The sequence below is a fragment of the Cynocephalus volans genome, chromosome 6, assembly GCF_027409185.1.
Source record: "Cynocephalus volans isolate mCynVol1 chromosome 6, mCynVol1.pri, whole genome shotgun sequence".
Taxonomy (NCBI): Eukaryota; Metazoa; Chordata; class Mammalia; order Dermoptera; family Cynocephalidae; genus Cynocephalus; species Cynocephalus volans.
The window spans coordinates 140,861,419-140,889,067 of NC_084465.1; the positions used below are offsets into that span (position 1 = coordinate 140,861,419).

Below are 27,649 nucleotides of genomic sequence, written 5' to 3' on the forward strand. Positions count from 1 at the left end.
ATCCTTAATACAAAAGGCCAACTCAGCAAAATACACGATTTTCTAATATGCAAAGTTCAAATTTATCTTTTGGCAGTGGTACATATTCTAGATCTAATATTGCCATAGACAAACTATTTTGAAAAGATAAAAATATTTTAGACAATGTAGTGATAAAAACAATTTTATTACAGGGTAAACTAATGAATAATGGAAGTATTCAGTGGCAAACTGATATCAATGATGAATACAAATACTGTAGCTGATTGCTACATTAACGGGTTCAGACCTATCACTGCAGACTTCAGGTGTTATCAAACTAATTAAATTAAAAAGCTTTAAAAAAGGAAATCCTGTTCTTAACAATAAAATAGATCTATCTAGGCAGTTTAGGTAGTAGTAGAAGATCTAGCAACAAAAATGTCTCACCAATACTCCAATATACTCAGGATTCATTTCTTTTGGTTCTGCTGTTAAGACATGGGAAAGATATTCATTTTGATAGGTTTAAAGTCATCTTGCTAGGCAAGTAACAGGAAGGGTAAGAGATTAAATGGCTACAGAATAATATAATAGATGATTTAATAAGAAAAAACTGATAAAAAGCAGGAAACAGCCTGGTATTTACATCCTCTAAACAAGCAGCAAAATAATTGACATAACTATTTGGTGAAAAATCTTAGAGATAGTTACAGAGACTAGGAGATAGTTGAATCAGATTTGTAGTAGGAATTTCATATATCTTCCTGAAGGTAGAGATTATCTAAAGTTTTTTTTTTTTTTTAGGTAAAGAAACCATATTTTCCCAAGGAGCAGTAGTATGCTGGAGTCTACTCATATCAGCTCAAGAGAGCCAACTGTTATATTTTCAGGAACTTTGTGAGCCAGGTAAACATATCTATTATTAAAAATTAAATTATGTAAACTTACAACTAATTAAATTATACTAAAAAAATAACTCAAAATTCATCACTTCCTATTTTTACTACATTTTATTATTATGTATGCCTTTGAGGATATTTACATCACTGCATGGAACTATCATGCATCTCTTCTAAACTCCATTTACATTAGTATTTTTTTTTTTTTTTTTTTGGCAGCTGGCCAGTATTGAGATCCAAACCCTCAACCTTGGTGTTACAACACCACACTCTAACCAATTGAACTAACCAGCCAGCCCAACTCCATTTTCAAGTGACTTCATGTTAATAGTTTGAAATAAGCCATGGTGGGAGAAATTACACTTCTGTAATTGGCATATGCTACGAAATCAAGGCTTCTTCCCTCCAAAGAACCAATTTAAAAAATTTACCAACATACCACTCCCATGGTATATTCTAAAATTTTGATAAAGAGGGGTGGTTTAAAATGGGTAGTACTGTAAGATACTCGAGAAACTACTCCCTGAAAAATCACTGATGACACACAGGGAGAAATATTATTTTAAATGGTACTACATTATAAATTACATCAATTCTGTGATACTTCATATTACAAATAAATGACCATTCTTATTACATGCTATCCATCTTTAACTGCTATGACTCTGAAGGTTTGATTTTGGTTTGGGGTCATTCTGCACACAAATGAAGAGGATTTGGCATAAGAGTAGAGTAATAACCACCAAGAGTCATTGTTGAATACTTTTTAGGATCATATTCTCAGTTCTAAGATTTTAAAACAGGAGCAGAAAACTCCTCCAAAACATTAAATTTTTGTGTATATGGATGAGTGTGAAGCTGAGCAGGGCAGACACATTTCTTAGAACTTTAGGGTTTTTCCAAGGTGCCATAACTCATGGAGTGAGGCAGAAGCTGAATAGATGGAACTCTAGCTTCCCTTGTTTGGGCATTAACCAGAGAAGTTCAGCTTTTTGTATCATTCTTTCATATGTTGAGGTTTTATGTAAAACGTCATTAGAAAAAAGTCATTAGAAGGAAGGAAGGGAGGGAGGGAGGGAGGAAGTGAAGGAGGGAGGAAGTGAAGGAGGGATGGTGGGAGGGAGGGAAGGAAACCAGTATGTTAGAGAACGTAGGTATGTGTGTGTGCATGCATGAATCTTACCATCAGTACTTATGTAAGGTGTGTTTGTGTGTGTGTGCTCTGGGAGGAAGAGTGTTAGGTGTACTGTGTCTATCCATGGTTAAAATAAAAAGTGCATTTCTTATTGAATTATATGTACATGTGTATTATATACACATGTACATTTGTATACATATAACCATACATATCTAATTTAAAGTATTGGTATTTGGAACTGTTTTCAATTAAATTTTAAAATTAAAGAGAATGTGGATAATCTAGGTTCTAAAATGAAAAAGAAAGCAATTGTAATTTTCAATCTTCACAGAATTACATTATATGTGTTTTAAAAGTAGTTTTGTGTGTTGCATTACATCATTTGAAAAAAAAGGGCAACAATATCTCAAAAGAAATAGAAACAGAGAATAGAAACTTTATGGAGATAAAATGAGAAGTCTCTGAAAAAGTAAATTTTTAGATACTAAAAAACATTGCTTTTTGGGATGCTGTCTCCTCAAGAATATAATCAAATATCTTTGAAACTAAACAGTCTTTCAAATTTGAAAAGGGAAAATAAATAAATAAATGCATTGATTTAAAAGACTAGAAATGCATTTACTTCTAACGACATTTTTTTTTTCCTACAGCAAACTAATCAATCAAATAGTAAAGAGGAAAGTATAATAATAACTGTAAGACAAAGTTTCATGGAAGATGAAATACTGGCTGCATAGAGAATGTGTGTTCCACAGACTTTGTTTTCTTTGAGGTCTTCCATCCCCATACTAACCAGGTCCATCTAGCTTAGCTTATGAAATCTGACAAGGGTACAGCCCATGGCAATAAGGACGTAGGATAGTGATTTTATTTCTTATTTTATTCATTGCAGCCCCAGGGAAAGAGATAACAAGAACAGGAATGAAATCCAGGTCTCCTACATAAAACACTGCAGAACATTACCAGCAGGTCACCAGGGGGGAGGAAAGAAAGAAATATTTTATTTTAAAAGAGTTTATTTGTTATAATATTATGGCAGGAAATTATTTGTTTTGGCTTACCCAGTAACATTAAAACCTTAGTTTCATTAGTCATAAGTTTCAATGATTGTTTTCACAAAAAATTATTTGACATCTGCTTATTGTATTTAAAATATTTAATGACATCGTTTCAGATACTGAAAAAAGACTATCACCAACCTACAAAATGTAAGGCAATCGTAAAAATAATCAGAAATAACTTAAAATTCTGTCTAATATTCATCTAACATTCCTACTATTTGGATATCTGTCATCGTTCACTTATTGCTATAAAGTGCTATAGGCACTGTCACTATGAAAGTTCTAGCAAATTACCGGAGAAATTACCTAGGTTTGACCCTTCCAGCAGCTAAAGAAGTTTAAGAAATTCCATGAATAAATTAATGCCTACTTTACTTAAATTGGTTGAGTCATGTAAAATTCTTCATATCTGAATGTTTTTGCCCTAAAAATGGCAATTGTGTATGATTCAATTAAATACAAGGGGTCTTCAAAAAGTTCATGGAACCATCATGTTACCTTTTAATTCTACTTTCCCACAAACTTTTTGAAGTATCCTTGTATATTACCCTGGCCCTTATATTCAAACATCCTCTGTAAAATGGAGAAAATACTATTACCTAGGGTTCTTGTGAGGATTAAGTGAGCTACTCCACGTACAGCACATAGGACAGCATCTGGCACTCAAAAGATGTTAGGTATGATAATGATGATGACAAAAAATTTATATTTCCCCTATTTGACATGAAGCATCAGTAAAATCAACAACTAGTTTTCTACTATGGTATTTTCTTTATGCAATTTGTCTATAGGAGCTTTACACAAACACACTACTAGTCCTGTCTGTGGTCATTCATCACCATGTCAAACCCAGAGCATCCTCTCTTACAAGCTCACCTCTCAATTATATCAATTCACATCAATACCGTATTCGTGAGAACACACAGATAAGTTACTAAAAACCTTCCCAAATAAACACTGGACAAAACAAAAACTAGTTAGTGGAAGTATTAGAGAAGCTCTTGGAGAAAGAGTCAACTTCTTAGTAAAACTTCTTAGTACAAACAGCAGAGAGGATAACTGGGACATACATTTATCTGTATCTGGTTTCTACTAATGAAAAAAAAAAAAAGAAAAAATTTAATGTAGATGAAAACTTGGAAAATGACAGGATCCCAAACAAGACTAGATTAATAGGAAAACTTTATGTTTTAGGCTTTCTCAGTTTATAAAAATGTTTTAACATATATCCTCTTCTAAGGTAGAAAGAGCAGATAACTTCACACTTTTTATAACGTGTTAAATAATAAGAAAACTAAAACCCAAATCATGTAGGTAATAAACAGTGATGCTAAAACTAGAATCCACTCTCCCAACATTAAGAGTCCTGTATTTTGTCTCCCATTGTCCTCATTATTATGCTCTCTCAGCAGAAGTCACCATGATAAAGTCAATCAATAGAATTCACTATATTAATAGGTAGAAGAGAAAGACCATATAATCATCCTATTAGATGTAGAAATAAACATTTGACAAAATCCAATATCCATTCATAATAAAAACTCTCAGCAAACAAACAGAAGGAGTTTTCTTCATCTTGATTAAGTGCATCTGTTAAAAAGCATAGAGCTTACATCATAATCAGTGGTGAAAGACTGAACACTTTCCAACATCAAGAATGAGACAAGGGAGGGGTGGGGCAAGATAGTGGACTGGAGGTCCCCAACATGTGATCCTCCCTCAGAAAAGGACGAGGACAAGGAAGGGACACAGCTGAGTGGAGGGGAGAGCATTGGTAGGAGAGCATGTGAAGGCAGCAGGAGCCTCGTGAGGACCACGTGGAGCATGAACTCTAAGCAGGGTGGTGTAGCGGAGAAAGAGGCAAGTGGCATCAGCTACTGCCATGTCTCCAACACCAGCATCTGCCAGGAGGAATTCTTCCTTGTAGTAACAAGAATCTGCTTGGCTGTGAGCATGTCCCAGTGGAAACCCTTCTCTTCCTGCCCCAGCCTGTTCCCACCACCGCAGGGTCACCTGTGCCATCATCTAGTCCCAGAGCCATGGCCCTTCTCCCTGCACAGGAGTTCATCCTGCACAGCACACTCCGCTGAGCAGCCCATCCTGACCATGCAACCCTAGCCACCCACTTGGACTGTGCTAGGTCCATGTGGGCAGCTGGGGCAGCATGGCAGCTAGACAGGTAGGACCAACCTCATGGTCCCACTCACCTGCATGGGTCCTGCCATCCAGCTGCCCAGGTGGCCCAGACACAACAGACAACTGAGTGGCCCCACCTGTTCATGTAGGCCCAGCTACAGATGTAGCTGTCATCCCCCTTAACACCCCAGAACTACTGAGGCTATCTGGAACCAAAACTAAAACACCCTACCCAGAAAGCAATATCAAACGAATCTACAGGAGGGAGTCTTCCTCCTCACAAGCCACCCCAGAGTAACAGAAGAAGCAACTGCTCCACCAGATAACTAGAAATCAATGTAGGGATACTAAAAATACAAAAAAGCAAGAAAATATGACACCAGTAAAGGAATACTATAGTTATCAAATATTAGACCCCACACAACAGGAAACCCTTGAAATGTCTGAAAAGGAATTTTGAGTAACAATGTTAAGGAAACTCAGTGAGATATAAGAAGACTCAGTTAGACAACACAATGAAATGGGAAAAACCATCCAGGACATGAAGAAGGAAACTCACAAAGATAAAAACCATAAAAGAGAAAGTAGCAGAACTCTTAGAACTGAAATACTCATTCAGTGAAACAAAAACTACAATTGAGAGCATAAGTGGCAGGCTAGATAAAGGGTAAGAAAGACTTTCTGATCTCAAGGACAGTCTTTTTGAAATAACACAGTGAACAAAAAAAAAAAAGGAAAAAGCATTTTAAAAAATGAAGAAAATCTAAGAGAGCTAGCAGACCACCTTAAGCTCACAAACATCTGAATGATGGGTGTCCCAGAGAGGGAGGAGAAAGGAAAAGGCACTGAAAGCATATTCAGTAAAATAATAGTGGAAAACTTCCCAGTTATTGGTAGAGATACGGAATTCCAGATCCAAGAGGATCAAAGCTCCCCAAACAAATTTAATCCTTAAAAGTCCCTCTGAGACCCATTGTAGTAAAACTGTCAAAAGTCAAAGACAAAGAGAGAATCTTAAAAACAGCAAAAGAAAAGTCACATATAACAGAGTTCCTATCAGACTAACAGCAGACTTCTCAGCAGAAACCCTACAGGCCAGAAGAGAATGGGATGATATATTCAGAGTACTAAAAGAAAAATCGGCCAGCCAAGAATACTATACCTAGCAAGGCTATCCTTCACAAAAGAAGAGGAAAGAGTACATTTCCCAGACAAACAAGCTGTGGGAGTTTACCACCACATGACCAGATCTACAAGAAATCCTTAAGGGACTCCTGCACCTGAAATCCCAAAAATGTCACCTCCATGAACACATGCATTAGAACAAATATCACTGGTACAGCAGATGTGCAAATGAGAAAGAGAAAGAAACTACATCATACCACCTCATAAAACCAACAAATACCACAGACAAACAATAAAAGGGGAAGCTAGTTTGAGGGAGTAAGAAGGATAACATCACTTTGAAAAGAGCCCCTACCAAAGCATCATGAATACTGATTAAATTGAAGGAAGAAAAAACATCAAATTTATGGGGAAGCTTGGGTAGAAGAATGATAAAATCACTGATGCTTTACAATAAGTTTATGGAGACAATGCCCCAAAGAAATCAGCAGTTTACAAATGTTTATATTTTTTACTTTTATCTAGTAATTCTAGTTTTTCATGAACTTTCTGAGGTCTCCTTGTAGACTCATATATGCTCAATATATTGATTCTGATGATGGTTTCACAGTTATATACATGTCAAAATGTATGAAATGGTACTTTAAATATTTGCAATTTATTTTATGTCATTGTATATCAATAATGAAGCCATTAAAAAGGAGATGAAATCTAAAAAATTATCAATATCAACACAAAAGAAGCAATAGAAGTGAGAAAAAAGAACCTAGAACATGAAGGACAAATGGCATGTTAAATATGAAGCAATTCTAGAGAAGACAAAATATGAGAGAGAAAATGTGTATAAACAAAGAGGGAAAAAAACAGAACAAAATCTAGAACAAACAAATAGTAAGGTGGTAGCTGTAAACCCCAAAATGTCAGTAATTTTACTAAATAACAATGGAAGAAATGCTTTAAATAAAATTCAAATACTGTCAGGCTAGATTTTTTTAAACTGTACAATAATAGGAGGCACATCTAAGGAAACAAAATGTAACAGGATGGAAAAATATATACCATAAGCCAAAAGAAAGCTAGAATAGTTATATCAATATTAGACAAAGAAAAATTAAAAGCATAAAAGAATTATTAGAGATAAATTAAAACATTTCATGTGGTAAAAGATTTGATTCACCAAAAGATATAAAAATTCAAAATTCAAATTCACTAGTAGCTTCAAAATCTGTATAGTAAAATATGACTAAACCATAAGAAAAAATGAACACATGTACAATTTCAATGGAAGACTTTAACATTTCTCTTGCTGCAGCTGGTTAAAGAAGTTACCAAAAACTAATCATCATCATCATCACCATCATCATTATCAGATTTAAAAATATAATTAAGAAACTTTAATTAACTGACATATAAAGAATCCTGATCCCACAGCTATAAGGTTCTTTCAAGAGTACATCAAATATTTAAACTATCTGACCATAAAGTTGACCACAAAGCAAGTCACAACCCATTTAAAAGGGCTGAAATCAGAGTGTTGTCTGCCCTTAAAACAAGCTGAAAAGTAGTAACAAGAAGATAACTGGAATATTTTCATGTGTTTGTAAATTGAGAAATATACTCATGAGTCTATGGGTCAATGAAGCAATCACAATGAGAATCAGAAACATTTTTAACTGATGGTAAATGAGAACAAAAGATATCAAAATTGTGGTTTTATAATAGCTAAAGCTGTTCCTGGAGGGACAATAATAGCCTTTAATGTATGTATTACAAGAAAGACTGGAAATCAGTATAGTTATACTCCATCTTTAGAGGCAAGATAAGAATTGCAAATTAAACTCAAAAAAAAGCAAAATTCAGGAAATAATAAAAGAGCAGAAATCAGTAAGAAAGAAAACAAGCATACAATATTAGAGGCTCAAAAAAGGCAAAAGATGGTTCTTTGAAAAGACTAGTAGCTTAACAAATGGAAGAGAGAGGCAGGCAGACAGACACAGACAAAAAATATGAGGACACACAAATACCCAATATCAGGAATGAAAAGGAGGACATCATTAAAGACCCTATACATGTGTGCCATCTAATATTGTAGCCACTAGTCACATGAGGCTATTTAAAGTAAAATTTAAATTACTTACACTGCAACAAAATTAAGAATCTAGTGCCTCAGCCACACTAGCCAAATTTCAAGTGCTCAACAGCCACATACCATATACATTTTTGGCTGGTGAGTATGGGGAGACACATGCCATATTGGACAGTACAGATATAGAATATTTTCATAGCTGCAAGAAGTTCTATTGGAGAGCACTTCTATAAACATTAAATGAAAATAAAAAGATATGTGGAACAACCTTACATGGATTAATCTCATAATTTAAACAGATTGACAACTTCCTGGAAAAACACAACTCACCTAAACTGACAGGAAGAAATATAAAATCTAAATGATCCCAATTCAAAATTAACCCCTCCAAGAAAGCCCAGATGGCTTTACCAGAGATTGCTTCTAAATGTTTATTGAAGAAATAATTCCAATCTTATGCTATTCTTCCAGGGAATAAAAATAAAGAACAAATAAGAAATAGTCTTTTAAACAAATGGTGCTGAAACACTGGATTATCAATAGGCAAAACAAACAAAAACCAAAAACCTTGACCTGAAACTCATACCCTATACAAATATATTTCAAAGTTGATCATATATTTAATGTGAGATATAAAACTATAAAACATTTAGAAGAAAACATAGGAGAAACTCTTTGGGATCTATGGCATGGTAAAAAGTTCTTAGGTATGATCTAAAAACACAATCCATAAAAGAAAAAGCAATAGTAAACTGCATTTTATTATAGTTAAAAACTTTTGCTCTGCTATGACCCTGTTAAAAAAAAAAGACAAGTTCAAAACTGTGAAAAAATATTTATTTGCACACCAAAAATCTGATAAAAACCCCATACCTAGAATATACAAAGAATTCTCAAAACTCAATAGCAATAAAGTGAACAACCCAATCAGAAAATAGGCAAAAGACGTGAGGAAAGATTTCACTGACATTCAACATGACCAGTCATTAGAGAAATGGAATTAAAATATGATGAGATATTATCACATACTTGTTAGAATAGCTAAAATAAAAGATAGAGACAATGCCAAATACTGATGAGAATGCAAAAAACCTTGCATCTCTCATATACTGATGGCAGAAATGTGAAATGGTGCAGCCATATTGAAAAACAGTTTGGCAGTTCCTCAAAATGTTAAACATAGAGCTACCATATGACCCAGCAACTCCACTTCTAGATATATACCCAAGAGAAATGAAAGCTTATATTCAAACAAGAAACCATTTAGAGTGGCTTTATTTGTAATAGGCAAAAACTGGAAACACCCAAAATACTCTTAGATATTCATTCATTTAATTGTTCATTAAATGAGCTGTAGAATAGGCATACCATGAAATATTATTCATCAATAAAAAAGAAAATACTACTGATACATCCAAACACTTGGATGGATCTCGAGGGCATTAGCTGAGTAAAAACAGTCAATATCAAGAGGTCACATACTGAATGACTCTATTTATATTTTTAAAATGACAAAACTGTAGAGAGAAAAAAAAATTAGTGGTTGTCAGAAGTTAAGGATGGTGGGAAGAGTATGGGTATGACTATAAAGGAGAAGCATGAGTGGTAAGAAAATAATCGCAGTTGTGGTTAATAAATCTACAGACAGTCCCCAATTTACAACTGTTACTCATTAGACTTGATTTACTTCATTATTTTTTGACTTTATGATGGCAGGAAAGTCATACCCATTCAGTATGCTCCTTGACTTACAATATACAATAGGGTTACATCCAAATAAACCCACTGTAAACTGAAAATACTGTAGGTCAAAAATGCACTTTTGTTCAACATATGACAAGTTTATTGTGAAGTAATCCCATCATAAGTCAAGGAGCATCTATATAGGTGATAAAATGACATATAACACAGCCACTGTACTAATGACAATTTTCTGGTTTTGATATTGTACTGTAGTTACCATTAGGGAAAATTGGGTGAAAAGGATATAAGAACTCTATACTGTCTTTTCAACTTCCCATCAATCTATAATTATTTCAAAATAAAAAACTTTAAAAAAAAGAAGAAACAATTCATATTTAATAAGTCCAACATATGACTGACACCAAACCTGACAAAGATATACAAAAAAAGAAAATCACAGACCAATCTCTCTCATAAACATAAAAACAAAAATTCTATACAAAACATTAACAAACCAAATCAAATAGTATACTAAAGGACAACACTTCATAAGACCAAACTGGTTTCATTTCAGAAAAGCAACATGATTTAATATTAGAAGATCAATTAGTGTAATTTATCTCATTAACAAAATAAAGGTGGAAAAACATATAAATAGATGAAGAAAAAAGTATTTGACCAGTTTTGACAACACTCATTTGAAATAAATAAAAATTCCTAGCAAAACTAGAAAGGGAACTTCCTTAATTTAATTTTTCAAAAACTTAGACTGATGTCTACAAAGACATCAGAGTGAGACTCTCCAAATTCCACCACAATAAAAGTCACAAAAAAAGTAGACAAAAACTACCAGAATCAATCTTTTCTGAACTCTGAAAAATAACCAAAGGCTGGCAGCACCATGAGTAAGATGTATTCAAGAAAAACAGCTGATTCTTGATAAGAATAGCAAATTTTGTGGCACTTTAACTGACCCCAGTCCTAGCCCCTCTTCCCCAGCCAGCTATTCACCTGTGAAAATAACAACCCATATTCCTGGTACTGGAGGAAGCAGAATGAACTAATTTGCAAAGAGCTGTAATTATTCTTTCTGACTATCTGGTAGCTCCCTGGAAGACAGGTTCAAAAGACTTGCCTTTATTTTGCCTAAATCAGAACTGGCCTTATGCTAAAACTATTTTCCTGGGGGCATTTGTTGAAAAAAAACGTTTACAGGATAATATCTTAGTCTTCTGCCTGAGGCGATATGAAACAATTGGGGCAACAATAGGCTAACCAAAAAGGTTGAGAGGAATGGCCAAGGAGTGAAATTCTCTGACATTCCTAGGAATCTAGCAGGCCATGTGTACGCTCAGGAAAGACCTGAAATGAACCTAAGCTCTCACCTGCTGATGACATTAGGGTTCTGCGGAAGCAAGAAGTAAGGCAAAATTGTAAACGCACACATATAGAGCTCATGGCAAAGACTGGGAGAATTTTTGGTTCCAGACATTTAAGGAACCAAATTACGGTTCCTCTGTCCAATTATTAGCTGAACAATGAGCTAATGTAACCATGACTTAAGCGGCCACACATGACAAAAAATATGAACTTCACAGAATTAGTTCAGAAAAGTCACTAAAAAACAAACAACATCTACACTAAGTCAAACACCACAACAAACCCTGGAAAGGGGAGAGACTCTGATTTCCAGACTTGCTATTTATAATACTAAAATGTCTAGTTTTCAACAATACAAAATTACAAGGCATGCAAAGAAACAAGATAGTACAGCCCATATAAAGGAAAAAGGAAATAAACAGAAATAGCCCAAAGAAGACCAGACAATGAACTTTAAAGAGAAAAGCTTTAAATCATTTATTTTAAATATTTCCACAAGCTAAAGGAAACCATGTCTAAAGAATTAAACAAAAGTATGAGAACAATGGGTCACCAAATTGAGAATATTGGTAAACAGATTGAAATTATTAAAAGAAAAAATAGAATTCCAATGTTGAAAAGTACAATAATTGAAATAAAAAATTCACTAGAGGGGCTAGACAGCAGATTCAAACAGGAAAAAGAATCAGCAAACTTGATAGATTTACTGAAATTATATGGTCTGAAAAACAGAAAGAAAAAAGAATGAAGAAAAATAACCTCAGAGACCTGTGGTGCACCATCAAGCATACCAACATAAGCATAATGAAGTGCCAGGAGGTGGGGGTTGGGGGGGAGGAAGAGGATAGAAAGATATGGGGAAGGAATATTTGAAGAAATAATGATCAAAAACGTAAAATTTGAAGCTCAATAAACTCCAAGCAGTAAAAACTCAAAGAGATCCATATCTAGATACATCATAATCAAATTGTCAAAAGCTACAGACAAAGAAAGAATCTTGAAAGCAGCAAAGGAAAAGTAACTCATCATTTACAAGGGCTCCTAAATAAGAATAACAGTTGATTTCCAGTTAGAAACAATGGAGGCCAGCTAGTTGTGGGATTATATAATGAAAGTGGTGAAAGAAAAAAATTCTACCAAGAATTATGAGTATATTCTGGCAAAACTATCCTTCAAAAATGAAGGAGAATTCAATACATTCCTAGAAAACAGAAATAAGAGAGTTCATCACTAGCACACCCACCCTACAACAAATGCTAAAGGGAGTCCTTCTCAATGAAATGAAAAAACACTAGACAGTAACTCAACTCCCCATGAAAAAATGAACACCAGGAAAGGTATCTACATACGTAAATATAAAAGATAGTACAAAGGCATTTTTTGTTTGTAATTCCTTTTCTTTTTCATCTCATTTAAAAGACAACTGCATAAAGCAATAATTATAAATCTAAGTTAATGAGCACATAATATATAAACATTTAATCTGTGACAACAGTAGATAATAACAACAGGCATAAAGGGGAGTGAACAGAGTATGTATAAAGGGGCAAAGTTTTTACACATTACTGAAACTAAACTGGCTTTAATCCTAACTAGATTGTTATAAATTAAGAAATTAATTATAATCCCAAGAGAAAGCACAAAACATATGTCCACACAAAGTCTTGTACGTAAATGTTCATAGCATCTCTATTTATCATAGCCCCAAAGTGGAATCAATCCAAATGTCCATTAGCTGATTAATGGAAAAACAGTATGCAATATATCCATACAATTGAATATTACTTGGCCATAAAAAGAAATGAAGTACTGTTATATGCTGCAACATGAAAACATTGAGAACATTATGTCAAATTAAGAAAGCAAACATAAAAGGCTACATATTTATTTTACGTAATTTTATGATTCCAATTACATGAAATGTCCAGAATAAGCAAATCCATAGAGACAGAAAGTAGATTAGTAGTTGCCAGGAGAGCAAGGAGCGAAGAACTGGAACTAACTGCTAACAGATACAGGTTTGTTTTTGGGTTTTTTTTTGATATGAGGAAAGTGTTCTTGGATTAGATAGTGGTGAGGGTTGCACTACATAGTGAATAAAGTAAAACTACTGAAGTGTGCACTTTTAAATGGAGAATTTTATGTTCTGTGAAATATATTTTAATAAAAATGTTATAAAAAGCTTCTAGCATACATCATAAATAATAGTAAAATAGATAAAAGTTTAATAAATAATTTCAGTGATGAAACAAAAAATTTCAATGGTGAAAGTTTTCTTTGAGATTGGGAATGAAACAAGCATACTTGTTATCACCACTTCTATTATATATTGTATTAAAGATTCTAATCAGCACAGAAAAAAATGATAATACACAGAGAAACAACCAGAAGTAAAAAATAAATTTAGTAAGATTACTAGACACAAGATTATTACACAAAAGTCAATTATACAAGGGTAGTTCAAAAAGTTCATGGAAAGATTTGTATTATCTTTTAATTCTATTTTCCCCAAAACTTTTTGAAGTACCCTCCTATTTCTTTATGCTAAAAATAATTAGAAAGTGAAATTTAAGAGAGAATACCATTTACATTATCATCTAAAAACACCAAATAAAAACAAATCTAAGAAAAAATGGGCAATATGTACATGCAAAAAGCTGCAACATATTATTGAAAGAAACTTTAAAAGATCTAAATAAATGGATTTACTCATGGGTTGTAGAGTCAATACTATTTGGATGTCAATTCTTCCACAACTGATCTATACATTCATTGTTATTCCAATCAAATATATCAGCTGAATAATTTGTAAGTAATGATAAGTTACTTTTCAAAATTTATATGAAAATGTAAAGTGGCAATCTTACAGAAGGAAAACAAAGTTTGAAAATCACTATACCAAACACCTAATATAAGGCTTCAGTAACTAAGACTGTGTAGTATTGGCACAAGTATGGACAAGTAGATTAATGGAACAAAGTAGAACATCTGTGTGGGAAACAGACCTACATAGTTATCGGCACTTAGTTTATGATAAAAGTGGCATTTCTAGAACTGCAGGAAACAGTCTTTTTATTAATTGGTATGGCCGATTGGTTTAAAAAACTTTTGGAAAAAAAATTAAACATTATCAATACTTAATACCAAACACAAAAATATATTCCAGGGGACTGTTAATCTAAAAGTTGAAGTTGAATATTAAAGATTCTAGAAAGATTTAGAAATATCTTTATGACACTGAGGTAGGAAAAGGTTTCTTAAACAGAACACCAGAAAACCCAAAGTAAAGTTAAAGGTTGATGATTAGAATTAGTAACTCTGGTCATCAACAGTCACCATTAGAGACTGAAAAGGCAAGCCAGAATGGGAGAAGATATGTACAAAAGACTCAATTCTGAAATACATAAAGAACTCTTTACAAACCAGTGTCAAAAAAGGCAACCCAATAAAAACACTTGGAAAGGCACTTCACATAGGAAGATATAGTGTCTAATAAACATAAGAAAATGTGTTCAGTCTTATTCATCAAAGGATATGCAAATTAAACAATAATCAGATATTACTATATACCTACCAGGTGGTTAAAATATAAAGATTTGACTAAGTGTTGGCAAGGATGTAGAGTAACTGGAATTTTCATATCACATTGCTGAAGTATAAATTGATACATTTTTGAAAATGGTTTAAAAGTATTTACTGAAGTTTAGCTATGACCTGCAGTTTAACTTCAAAAATAGAAATTTACAATTGTATGTACTAAAAAGACATATATAAGAATGTTCAGAGGAAAATTATTCATTATAGCCAAAAACTGGAAATACCATATTTCTCCAACAAAAATAAAGTGTGCTATACTTATAAATGGACTGCTATACAGCAATGAAAATAAACTCCTGCTATACAGAATCATGGATAAATCTTACAAATATAATATGACTAGAGGAAATAAGATGGAAAGGAGTGAATATGGGATGATTCCATTTATAAATTTCAATAAGCAGGCAAAACTACTTATGGTGTTAGAAGCTAGAATAGTCATCATCTTTGTGGAAGAAAAGGAAGGTAGTGACTAGGAGGAAGCATGAGGGAGGCTTCGGGACACTGGCAATATTCTAGTTCATCTTGGCAATGGTTGACTCGGTTCACCTTGTGATAGTTCACTGAGCTGCACATCTATATTTTATGTGTTTTTTCTGTACATGTTTTACTTGATTAAAATAAGTTTTAAAAAGTTTATTTACCTGTTTTTTTTGTGTTCTGCTCCTGTTTTCCAGCCAAGCATCCATTTGTTCCTCAATTTCTTCTATAGAAGTTCCATGATCATAAGACTGAATATATGTACTTTCTAAAGGCACGTATGTGGGAAATTCAGGTTTTGGTTTTTTAACTTTAATTTTCTTCTGTTCTAAAAAATGTTTAAAAAACCAATTATTGAGATTTGTTAAGAACGGATAGAATTTCTAACATTTTATTCATAGATCATATCCTGAAAGAACACATGAATATTGTTCTTTCATCAAAATAGAATTGCTTTGTCATAAATAACTAGCTGTAAGTTTTATTGTACATTAACCACTGCACTGTTTTTAAATAAAACTCAAAAGATGCCGCTCATGAGATGATAATCATGACATAATCACCATATCAATGTGTATGCACCTTTAGTTTTCAAAGTACTTTTCATCAAACATTTCATTTTGACACAACGGAAAGAGCTTTTAATTCAGTGTTTTAATCCTACCATTACCACATAACAGTTATGTACAATATTGGGCAAGTAACTTAACCCTTAGAACAAGTGTCCATTTACTCATCTGTAAAAAAAGCACTAGCTCTCAATAAATAATATTTATTTATCTTTTCAATATTTTACAAAGGCAAAATATAATCTGGCAGCATCAGGAGTAGTTATAAATAGATGGCTATCAATTGGGCTCTTTATTAAATCCCATTTTGATTAGTGACTCAAAATTGAGAAGCAACTCCATTCTTAATTACTACAGTCAAACTTACCCAGGTCATAGCCATATCTTTACCACCGTGTGTGTGTGTGTGTGTGTGTGTGTGTGTGTGTCTCTGCATGTACTATAATGCCAATGTAATAAAATCAATATGGTATCAGCATAGGAATAGACAAGAGAATAGAGGATTCATAAATATTTTGATTCAGAGGGAAAAGAATTTAATAAACGATGCTGGTGGCACAACTGAATATCCATTTGAAAGAAACTGGACACAAATCTTACATCATATACAAAACTAAATTCTAGCTGGATAAGAAAGTTGACTTAAAAAGCCAAAACACTAGGGCCGAGCCCGTGGCGCACTCGGGAGAGTGCGGTGCTGGGAGAGCGGTGACGCTCCCGCTGCGGGTTCGGATCGCCGAGGGTTCGGATCCTATATAGGAATGGCCGGTACACTCACTGGCTGAGTGCCGGTCATGAAAAAGACAAAAAAAAAAAAAAAAAAAAAAGGCCAAAACACTAAAAATCTTACAAAAAGAAATCTAAAAAACTACACGTACTAATTAAAGGAAGAAGAAAACCTAAGACTACAAAGCCAGATGCTATAAAAAAGATAAAAGATAGATAAAATAAACAAACCAAGAGACAAATAATAGATTTCAAAAGAATAACTGAAATTCAGAAGACCAACAGAAGATTGATATAAATATTATATAAAGAGATTTTTATAAATTGAGAAAGGGATAAGCAGTCCAATAGAAAAAAATGGGGAAAGGTCATGAATAGGCTGTTCACAAATAAACAAATCAACTTGGCCAAGAAACAAGAAAAGATGCTCATACTCTCTAAAGTTTAAAGAAATGCAAATTCAAGCAATACCAAGATATGATTTTATACCTATCATATAGATAGAAATTTTAAAATCTAATAAGTTGTACTGCTGTCACAGAAAGGGCTATCTCTAAATTGGTGATGGAAATGTGAATTATCCTATCACAGCCTTTTGGAAAGCAGTCTTAAAACATCTATTAAAATTAAAATATACAACATTTCCCCCAGTAATTCCCCCAGAAATAAAAGCATTAGAATGTAACCATACGTGTGTATGTATATGGGTATGTATGTATTTGTGTGTATATGACTATTTACCATTTCTTCATAGAGATACAAAACTATTAACACAGTAAATGCTTATTATTAGCACCAAGCTCTAACCAACTAAGCTAACCGGCCAGCCCTGTAAATGCTTATTAATAGGAGAAATGACTGAATAATTATTGATGATGCATCCACACTGAGCAATATTAAATCACCATCAAATAGAGCTATGGCAAGCAACTGACTAACAGAGATTTCCATGAGTTTGAGTAACAAAAGCAAGATGCAGAAAGGCATATAAGATTCTGTATTTGTAAAACAACATAATGCCTCTCCAAATCTCAATATATGCATGTGAATACATATTCATGGAAATATATTTGAATATCATTATATAAACATGAAGAAAAATATAGATGAATATCAAGAAATGTGGAGGGATACATAAAGGAGAAAGGGAGAGTAAAGACAATAAAGGAAAAGAGAAGGAACACCACAATAAAAAACGAGTAATTTATAAATATGTATTTTTAAATAAAATTATAAGTAAAAATATAAAAACAAAATTTGACAAGAATACACACATAATCCAACTGAAAATCCAGATTTCTAAAGCCAATTAACCAATAGCTTAGTAAATATTTATTAAATTCTGTTCTGCTTTAATAATACAGGGCTAAGGTTGTAGCATCTCACATTTGCACATGGCAAAATCTTACATATACATTTTTTAAAAATAGGTGTTTCAAAACAATGTATTTTAGAAAACATGCACAAGTGAACTAAAGACATTTGCTAACCACTCATCTTTCCTCCAATTTTCTAGTTTCAGTAAAACCTGTATAATTAGTATGGACTAAAGTATCATGAAGTTTGGAGGTAATGAACCCATTACTATTTACACTTCATTCAAGAACAATGCAAGATTTTTTAGCAGCATTTTGAAGTTTTGAGGAAAAATTCTAAATTAAAAATACAGAGTATTTTTACAGTGGGAAAGCAATTCTTATTAAAGTTTCCTAAGTTATGGGCTTTGAGTTAAGATAGATTGGTTCCTAATGATAACTAAGCTCGATAAAGGCAAAAAACAAAGACTAACCAAGCAACCAAACCAAACAAACAAAAAACCCAAACAACAAAACCAAAAATACACAAACCAAAAAAGCAAAGGCAAAAGCCATGATTCATTAAGTGTCTAGTGAATGAAGGGAAATGGCTTCCTCTCAAGCAAAAAAATTATTGAATAAGATTGTTAAAGGAATGAGAAATGAGCCAAATATCATCTTAAGGGAGTCTTTCAGTGTAACACTCCTTCTAAACAAAACACAAGGAGCTTGGACCCAGAAAAACAAAACAAACAAAAAACCATTCTGGCATACATAGTCTATCTTCTTACATATTTGGAAATTTACACTAAACAACTCAGCTTATTAACGAGCTACTTTACAGCCAAATACTTTCTGCCTCACAGTGAAAAAGTATTTATTATGCTAAGACACATTAGCCAAATTGTGATTTGGCCTCTTTGGCCATGTACCTGAGGCTATTCTTTAGGTCTTGATTAACACCTGGACCTTAATGGCATTGAAAACAGTAGAACAGAGTTTAAATTGAGCAGAGTCACAATATTTTAAGCATATTATCTTTTTCTAGCAGGCACAGGGAATTTCACAGTGCAATAGATCTTAAAACATAAATTAGAAGAGGAAAAGGAAAGAGGTTTTCATCAGTTTTGAGCACTGTAAACACAGAACTGAAAAACTAATACGTTAGAAAAATTATTGGTACAGTAAGGAGACTTGAAATCATGTCATAATATGAAAAGAGAAAAAAAGTAAAAAAAGAAACAAGAAATCAGAAAACTTAACTTCTATTTCTTTAGCCATTTACCAATACATTAACCTCCTTACGTTACTTACCTCTCTTAGCCTCCATGTATAAAATGAAATACCCTACCTCTCTCACAGCATAGTTGTAGGGATTAGATCCTGAGCTATACAGGAATGTATTCTAAATATTAAAGAGACATCGAGCTATGTTGCATACTAAGCTCCAGATAAAACCCCCTTCACTTCCACTTGCTTCTCCCAATGCCATCCCATTCCTTTAATGTACTGAGGTCCAAAACTTTGGAGTCATCAGTGTCCCCTTCTCTTACATCCTGTATGAAATCCAGTAGGAAATCGTGTAGCCTTCAACTTCAAAATACATTCTGATTCCCATTCCTTATCCTTACCTACACTGTTACCACCATGATTCAAGCCATCGCCATTTCTTGCCTGGATTACTACAAAATGTCCCGACTGGTCCCCTTGCTTGCTTTAGTCTGTTTTCTGTTGCTCACAACAGAGTATCTGAAACTGGGTAATTTATTAAAAAAAATAAAATTTATTTCTTAAAGTTTTGGAAGTTGGGACCTCCAAGGTCCAGGGGACACATCTGGTGAAGGTCTTCTGGGTGGGGATCTCTACAGGTGAAGGTCTTCTGGATGGTGATGTAGGCATCACACGGTGAGGATGGCAAAAGCTCCTTAACATGCTCACTTACTCTCTTTTTAAGCCACAAGTGTCACTCCCATGACAACCCACAAAACCATTAACCCATTCTTTCACAAATGAATTAATCCATTCACGGGGGGCATAGTCATCATGATCCAATCACCTCTTAAAGGCTCCACCTTTGAACACTGCCGTAGTCTGATTTCCTAGCCTCTTAACACTATTACAATGGAGAGAAAGCTTCAATGAGTTTTGGGGGACAGTCAATCCACAGCATTGCTTCAAGTCTGTCTTTGCTTCAATCTGTTCTTAACCTATAGTCAGACTTCTCAGAAAATGTCAAATTATATCACTCCTCTGCTCAGCTCTCCTGTGGCTTCCCATTTAACTAAAAGCCAAGTTCTTACAACATAAAGCTGTGTGACTTATGCCCTCCCAGCCCCACCCCATCATCACTTCTCTGGTCTCATTTTAATACTACTTCCCTCCTTGTTTATTCAAGCTCCAGCCTCCTTGCTATTCCTCAGACACACAAAGGCTTCAGCTGTTCTTTCAGCCTGAGATCCACTACCCTCACCTTCCTGGCTCACTCCCTAACCTCCTTCAGGTCTTTGCTCAAATGTCTCCTTCTTACTGAGGTCTTCCTTGCCCACCTTATCTACATTACAGCAGGCCTGCCATGTACACATACGCACAAACACACTCCCTTTCCCCTTCCTTGTTACTTTTCACTTTCGCATTTATCACCATTTATCTTGTTGGTTTCTTCTCACCACTAGACTATAAGTTTCATTTGGGCAGGATTCTTATTTATTTTGTTTACTACTGAATTCCTAGTGCCTAGGACAAAGTATGATGCTCAGTACATAATAAATGAATGAATGAGTGAAAGAATGAAAGAGCTCTCCTTGTGGGCAGATCTGGGATTAAAACTCTGCAATTTACTAGCTCTTTTGCTTAAAATCCTTCATCACTTTGTAAAATGGGAATGATGTTAATATGTATCTCATGGATGATTACAAGAAATAATAAGATTGAAACACATAAAATAGAATTAGAATAGAACCTGGAACATATTGAGCACTCAATAAATGTTAGCTATTTTACTAGATATAACTGTGTAAAAACATGATATTCTCAAGAATATAAAACTTCCACTTCATAACAAATGGACTAGATGCACTTTTCCTTATTCTACCCACTAATAACAACTAAAAACCCTAACCATTATATAGAAAACAAACACAAGAAGAATCTGAAAGCTAGAAAGAAGCAGGCAGACGAGCTAGGCCCCAAAGAATGCCAGGGTAGTCAGTTCCCTGGGTTTTCTTTGGATCTCATATACATATCCAACTTGGTGCTGGAAGAGCCAGCAAGCCAGAAACATTAATAGGCACAGACAGAGACACACAGAACAAGAGCCTGCTCTCTCTAGCCAAAGGACCAGGAAAGGGGCAGCATAGCAAAGTAAAACTTTTAGACAAAATCGTTCTACTTCAGTCAAACAAGGCAGAAAAGACTATAGCCACCCCACCTCCACCATCGTGCCAGCAAAGGCTAATGGAGATCCCAGACTTCCACCATTGCCAGCCTGTAATGAGGTAAACCAACCTTCTCACCAGGGTGATATGAGAAAGAAGGCTGAGAAGTAATGAGGATCTCTTTCCTTCTGTGGAGTCAGTGGAGGCCACATGGGGTAGCCTGGAGTTCCACATCCATCCTACATTAATAAGGTGTATCTCTGCCTCCCCGACAGAGTGGTTTCAGAGGAGCCTACTGGAGAATCAGGGCTTTCACAACTGCCCAGTGGTAATGAGGTCATCCCCCCATAATGTCAGTAGAGGCCGGGTGGGGAACAGTAAGCAGACATTGTAAGTCCAGATGCTCCTTGACTGCTATGCTTTGAAAGTGTCCCCCAAAAGTTTATGTATTGGAAACTTAATCCCTCTGCCCTCATGAATGGATTAATGGATTGATGAGAGCTCTACCCTCAGGATTGGACTGATATTGCTATCATGGGAGTGGGCTCATTGTGTGAGAGGCTTTGTTATAAAAGCAAGCTCTCCCTGGCTCTTTTGCTCTTGCTCTCTCACCATGGGATGCTATTAGCCATGTTATGACACAGCAAGAAGGCCCTCACCAGATGCTGACACCAGGCCCTTGGACTTCCCAGCCTCCAGAACTTGAGCTACATAAACTTCTATTGCTTATAAATTACCCAGTCTGTGGTATTCAGTTGTAGCAAGAGAAAACAGACTAAGACATCAATTTATGATGGGGTTACAGCCTGATAAACCCATTGTAAAGTCAAAAAATTGTAAGCTGAACCACTGTAATTCGGGTATTATATTAGTCCATTTTATGTTGCTTATTACAGAGTACCTGAAACTGGGTAACTTATAAGAAAACAAAATTTGTTTCTTATAGTTTTGGAGGCTGGGAAGTCCAAGGTCTCATCTAGTGAGGGCCTTCTTCTTGGCGGGGACCTTCTACCGAGTCTTGAGGCAGCACAGGGCATCAGATGGCAAGTTCGTCAACAGTAAGTGTTAACACAGTCACCTGCTCTACTTATAAAGTCTCTAGTGCCCCTCCCATGTAACCCACTCATTCATTAATCCATTAATCCATTAGGATTAATCCATTCATGAGGGTAGAGCCCCCACAATCCAATCACCTCCCAAAGGTCCCACCTTTCAAATACCATAGTCAAATTTCCCTTTCTCTTAACACTGCTACAATGGGGGTCAAGCTTGTGTTACATTTGCACATACACAACATTATCATTTGAAACATTAAGGGAATTATAAATTTATATTTGAGTTGTATGATTTTAAAAATTCACACTTCCATTGATATTAGAGCAAAGTACCTAGGAGAAAATACTATTCTTTAGATATTCTTTGCCTACATACACATTCTTCTGGGACAATGGCTCCTATTAGGCTTTATAATACAACATGGCTCATAAATTAATGTACAGAGTTTCTGTATATACTGGAGCTAGTGATTGGTTATATATACCTTTTCATAAGTTATCTCAGACAATATTCTCCCATCCATGAGCACCTTATATTGCCACAGGCAAAATGTTCTAATCTAAATTGGGGCCACCCCTCCCCAATTTCCTTTTTCTTCTTCCCACCAACCCTTGAATCAACTTACAAATAAATCAGCAGCTGTATTTCCTTTCTTCGTAGACCTTAGTTTCTAGAAAACCAGTCTTTTTCTTAAGGAAGGTGAATGTTTTTTCATAAAAAGGCATATTCTGTTCCCCAACTTTTCACTAAGTGCTTCATCCTATGTATTACCATGACACCCTACTTAGATCCATCACTGGGGCATGCAATGGAGACCACAAGAAGAAAAACAAGAAGAAAAACATACCTAATTTCCAGAAATATTATTTCTGCAGATAAAAAAGAAGTACTTGGCAGTAGGGTTTTCATTTGATTTTGTTTTTATTTTAAAATCATTGTAAAGTACAGAGAAAAGGATAAAGAAAACATTAAGTTTTACTTCTATCCTTTCCCCTCCTTTTGTCTATTCAAATTGTGACCTTTATAAACAATTTCTTTATAAAATAAGTCAAACATTTTTTTCCATTCATGATATGGCCTGTTTCATTATAAGTACTAGGAATTCACTTCTATTGATTTACTATAAAACACATATAATTAGAGAATATATAAAAATATCTTTAATATTTAGCCTTATAAATTTATATTCAACTTATTTAAAGCTAAGCCATAAAACTGATTAAATGTTTATAATAAATAAGTACCAAAAATTTCAAAAATAGATATCAACAAATTTTTGCATAAAGACTTCCCAGCAGAATATTTATTTTTAAGAAATTACCCTTTTCACACTTTTCCCCCTCTAAAATACCATTTTAATAAGACCACCACACCCTACTCAAAATAGTTCTAGTGTAGCCCTCAGAGAATACTGCACAATCTAAGCAGTAAAGCAGATAGACATGAAGGCAGATTAGCAATTAGGTCATGAAAAACAGGCAGCATAAAATAGCTATTGCTAATCTGCATGAGATGCATTTACCCAATTAAGTAGATGGAATGTTATTATGAACATAGTATTCCAATGATAGTCTTCCAAATTAAGAAGGATGGGGCAAATGAAAGGCACACTGGGGGATTTGGGAACTTTATGCATTAATTCTGAAGCATACAATGCAGAACACTGCAATGAAGTTAAGAAAATTAATTGAAACATTCATTGCATATAGCCATTAGAGACTACATTAAAAAATACATGATAGTTTCTGACAATGTTAACAGTAAACATGACTGTTCTTTAGCATTCTAAATGTTAATACTATTACCTTTTCTAAATACACCACTGATATAAAAAACGAGTGATAATAGTATTATTACACACAGTTTAGTATGAGAATTGTCTTTAATATGCTTTCTGGTATTTATGTATTCCATTCTGCGTTTCAATAACTGATAAACTAGTGATGAATTTTCAAGCATTTTAGAAGACTATATATTACACACCTTTGTGGAAGAACAGAAAATTTTCAGATATTTATATATTTTAAATTTTGTCCTTTTAATTAGACAATAATAACAAATTAAGAAGAGAGAATTATATCTATTTGAGAAATGTTATCAAACTTTTAGGCAGAACAAAAATCTTTAAATAGTTTTGGAAAAATGGTTATAAACTTCAAAAGGAGCTTTTTCATTGTGATAAATACTTCATGTTTAACCCCTATTTTCAAAAAGGTAGTGTGTAGGCTTAATCCATGACTATTAGGGAATTCTAACACATATGCCAAAATTATAACAGTTAAGTGATTTGTTACAAAAACTACATAAAAATGATAAGCTGTGTCTATGAGATCAATGAAACGTAGAGTATTCATTCCCATTACCTCTATAGGTAGGTGTTGGGTTAGTTCGATATTTTTTTCTTTTCTTATAAATGTGATTTTTTTTTTCTCCTCTTGACTAATCTGAAAAAGCTTAGAAAATGTTTATGTACTAATTTTACTTAAAAATAACAATTATATAAAAATTACATTTAAAGTTTCATTTGCCCACTCCTACTTCCCAACACACACATCAGTTAACCTTAATATGTAAGGTTAACAAACATCCTAACTCTTCCCTCTTAACCAATAATATAGTTGATTGAAATATTACTTTTTATTTGTAATTGTTGAAACTTTTGAATTATAAGCTCCTTGAGATAGTGTTCTATACAAATAGGTGCTTTGTTGACATTCAATATTCATGGAATTACATCAATTCATATAAACATCCATTCATCCATTTAGTGGATATTTATTATGTGCCAGAAAACTGATGCTGCACATACAAATATAACAAAGAAACAGTCCCTGTTCTAAAGCTACCCAGACACCAAAGGATTGTGGTAGACAGAAAAATGACCCCCTAAAAATGACCATGCCCTAATCTCCAGAACCTGATAGCATAGCAATGAACAAAACAGATAAGGTCAGTAAACAAAATTAATAAATAAATTAATGTTATATAGTATTAAATGTTCTGAATAAAAATAAAATAATGTAAAGAGGCAGAATGTATACATGTGGGAAAGATGTACATAAGGCAAAATTAGACAAAAGGACTGGGAAAATGCCTTCTTTAATAGTATATTCAACTTTTCTTAAAATCAGCAAGAACTATCTTTAATGTTCAATGGAAGATTACTTTTCAACATACTGATAATTTATTCAAGGTTGTCTATATTATGTAACAATACTGCAAATGAAACAGACTTTCAAAACAAAAATCATTGGTATTTTCAAGTTTTCCAATTACTACTGTTATACACCAAGGTGAGTGATCAGTTGGTTAAACTTGGCACTGCATATCAATTATAATTGCTAAAGTATATTAAGACTTTGCAAATTTTGGATGCCCTTAGACTTGAAGAGTTATCATAGACCCCAGGTTGATTTTATCCCTCCTTCTGATATTGGACTTTGGGTGGCTCAATAACACTAGCATAGTATTTTCTGCAGATAATATATTAAGTAAAAGTGACTATATTCGGGAATGGTTAAAAAAAAAATAATAACTGCTGAATTTAAGGCAACATTCAAATTTAAAAAGTTTTATATGATATTGTTAACACAGTAAGACAATGTTTAAAACTCACTTTGAAGTGTTTCAAGTTCAGTTCTAGTTAATGCATCTTCCTTTTCCTTCAATCTTGTTTCTTTATATTTAGCATAAAACTGCCCAGCATCCTTAAAACAGAAATTATAAATAAATTAACATAAAAATCAGTTTGATTTGACAGTATTTTCCATATAACTTCATTCAAAGAAGCATATTCATTTTACAAGCAGCCTTTCTTTCTGTTCATGTTTTCAAATTTTATGATGAACAGGAGAAACTGAATAAACATTTCACTATGATTTTCCTGTCCTGGAGAGCTAAGAAAAGAAACTGCGTAAGTAAAAATTAAAGTAAACTCTCTTCTCTCAAATATGAAAAGGAAGTATCCTCTTTCTGTTTTCTTCCACTGTATGATATTTTCTCAATATTGTACTATTGCATGGACAGAAAGCAGAAAAACTGAGTTATTTGGAATATGCTAAACTGAATTATTTGGCACAGTAAATCATGTTACTGTGACCAACAAAGTACTAATGCAATTTTCCTTAACTCCAATAGGTCCCTTAACTCCCATAGATTCTCAAAACCATAATATGCAAATCTGAGTACAAAACTTATATGAACATACAGATATAAATGAAAGTTGTCATTCCTCCTTCTACCACCCTTAATGCCAGTATAAAACAGCTGTCATGGAGGGTTGAAGACTGAGGACTGCGGACACTTACTGTACACAAACACTTAAGTGTCAAGATACAGTGGATAAAGTCTCAATGAGTGGCACACAGGTAAGACTTTAAGCAAGGTACCAAAAAAAGACTAGTCTTTAAATAATCACAGGCATGAAAATAAACAGGTTGATGCTCTAAGGCATATTGTGATCCTGACAATAAAAAAAAGCAAAACAGATTTCTTTCCCATATTCCTTGACTCAAACTTCATATATTCTATAGCAATACCACCTGTAGCTGCCAGGCCACACTGTGATTCCCATATCTTTGCATTTGCTTTGCCTGCTAGCTAGAATATTTTGCTTTCCTGCCCTTACTCTAATGAACTTCTATTCATCCTTGAAAAGCCTGTTCAAGCACCATCTCCTTTGCAACAGAGTAATTCTCTTCTGTATACTACTTCTGTACTTAAACTTCTCTATGATTGCTTATATAATGCTATATTCTCTCCTAGAAGATGAGAAATTTGAGATAGGGATACTTATATGCCCACAGCTAAGTATCTGACATAAAGCAGGCATTCAAGAAGTGTTTACTGAACTATATTAGATTGAACTTTCAGAGAAACCTTATAAAGAAATGGATGAAAGGGCCTGATGACTGTCTGATGTGGCATAAGAAAAAAAGGGGTAACTTTCTCTATATATAACTCTAGGGTAGCATTGGCCAACTGTCAGATTCCTGCAGCAGATAAATCATAGGTCCATCTGAGAGGGTTTTATTTCTATGGGAAATAAAGGGAAAAAAAAAATCAATCTTTGACACTACTCTGA

At 33.9% G+C, this 27,649-nt stretch overlaps 1 protein-coding gene across 2 annotated transcripts in view; it reads right to left on the reverse strand.

The window, feature by feature from the left end:
• The window catches only part of DNAJC1 (DnaJ heat shock protein family (Hsp40) member C1), a 222,900-nt gene that overhangs the window by 88,811 nt on the left and 106,440 nt on the right, over window positions 1–27,649 (reverse strand). Inside the window, exons 7-8 of one of the 2 annotated variants that reach the window (XM_063100054.1) lie at window positions 26,183–26,273; window positions 15,711–15,874 (exon numbers count right to left, since the gene is read on the reverse strand). In XM_063100054.1, coding sequence (XP_062956124.1) covers window positions 15,711–15,874; window positions 26,183–26,273 — 255 coding nt within the window. The remainder of the gene's footprint in view (window positions 1–15,710; window positions 15,875–26,182; window positions 26,274–27,649) is intronic. The other variant, XM_063100055.1, reaches the window with a different exon arrangement.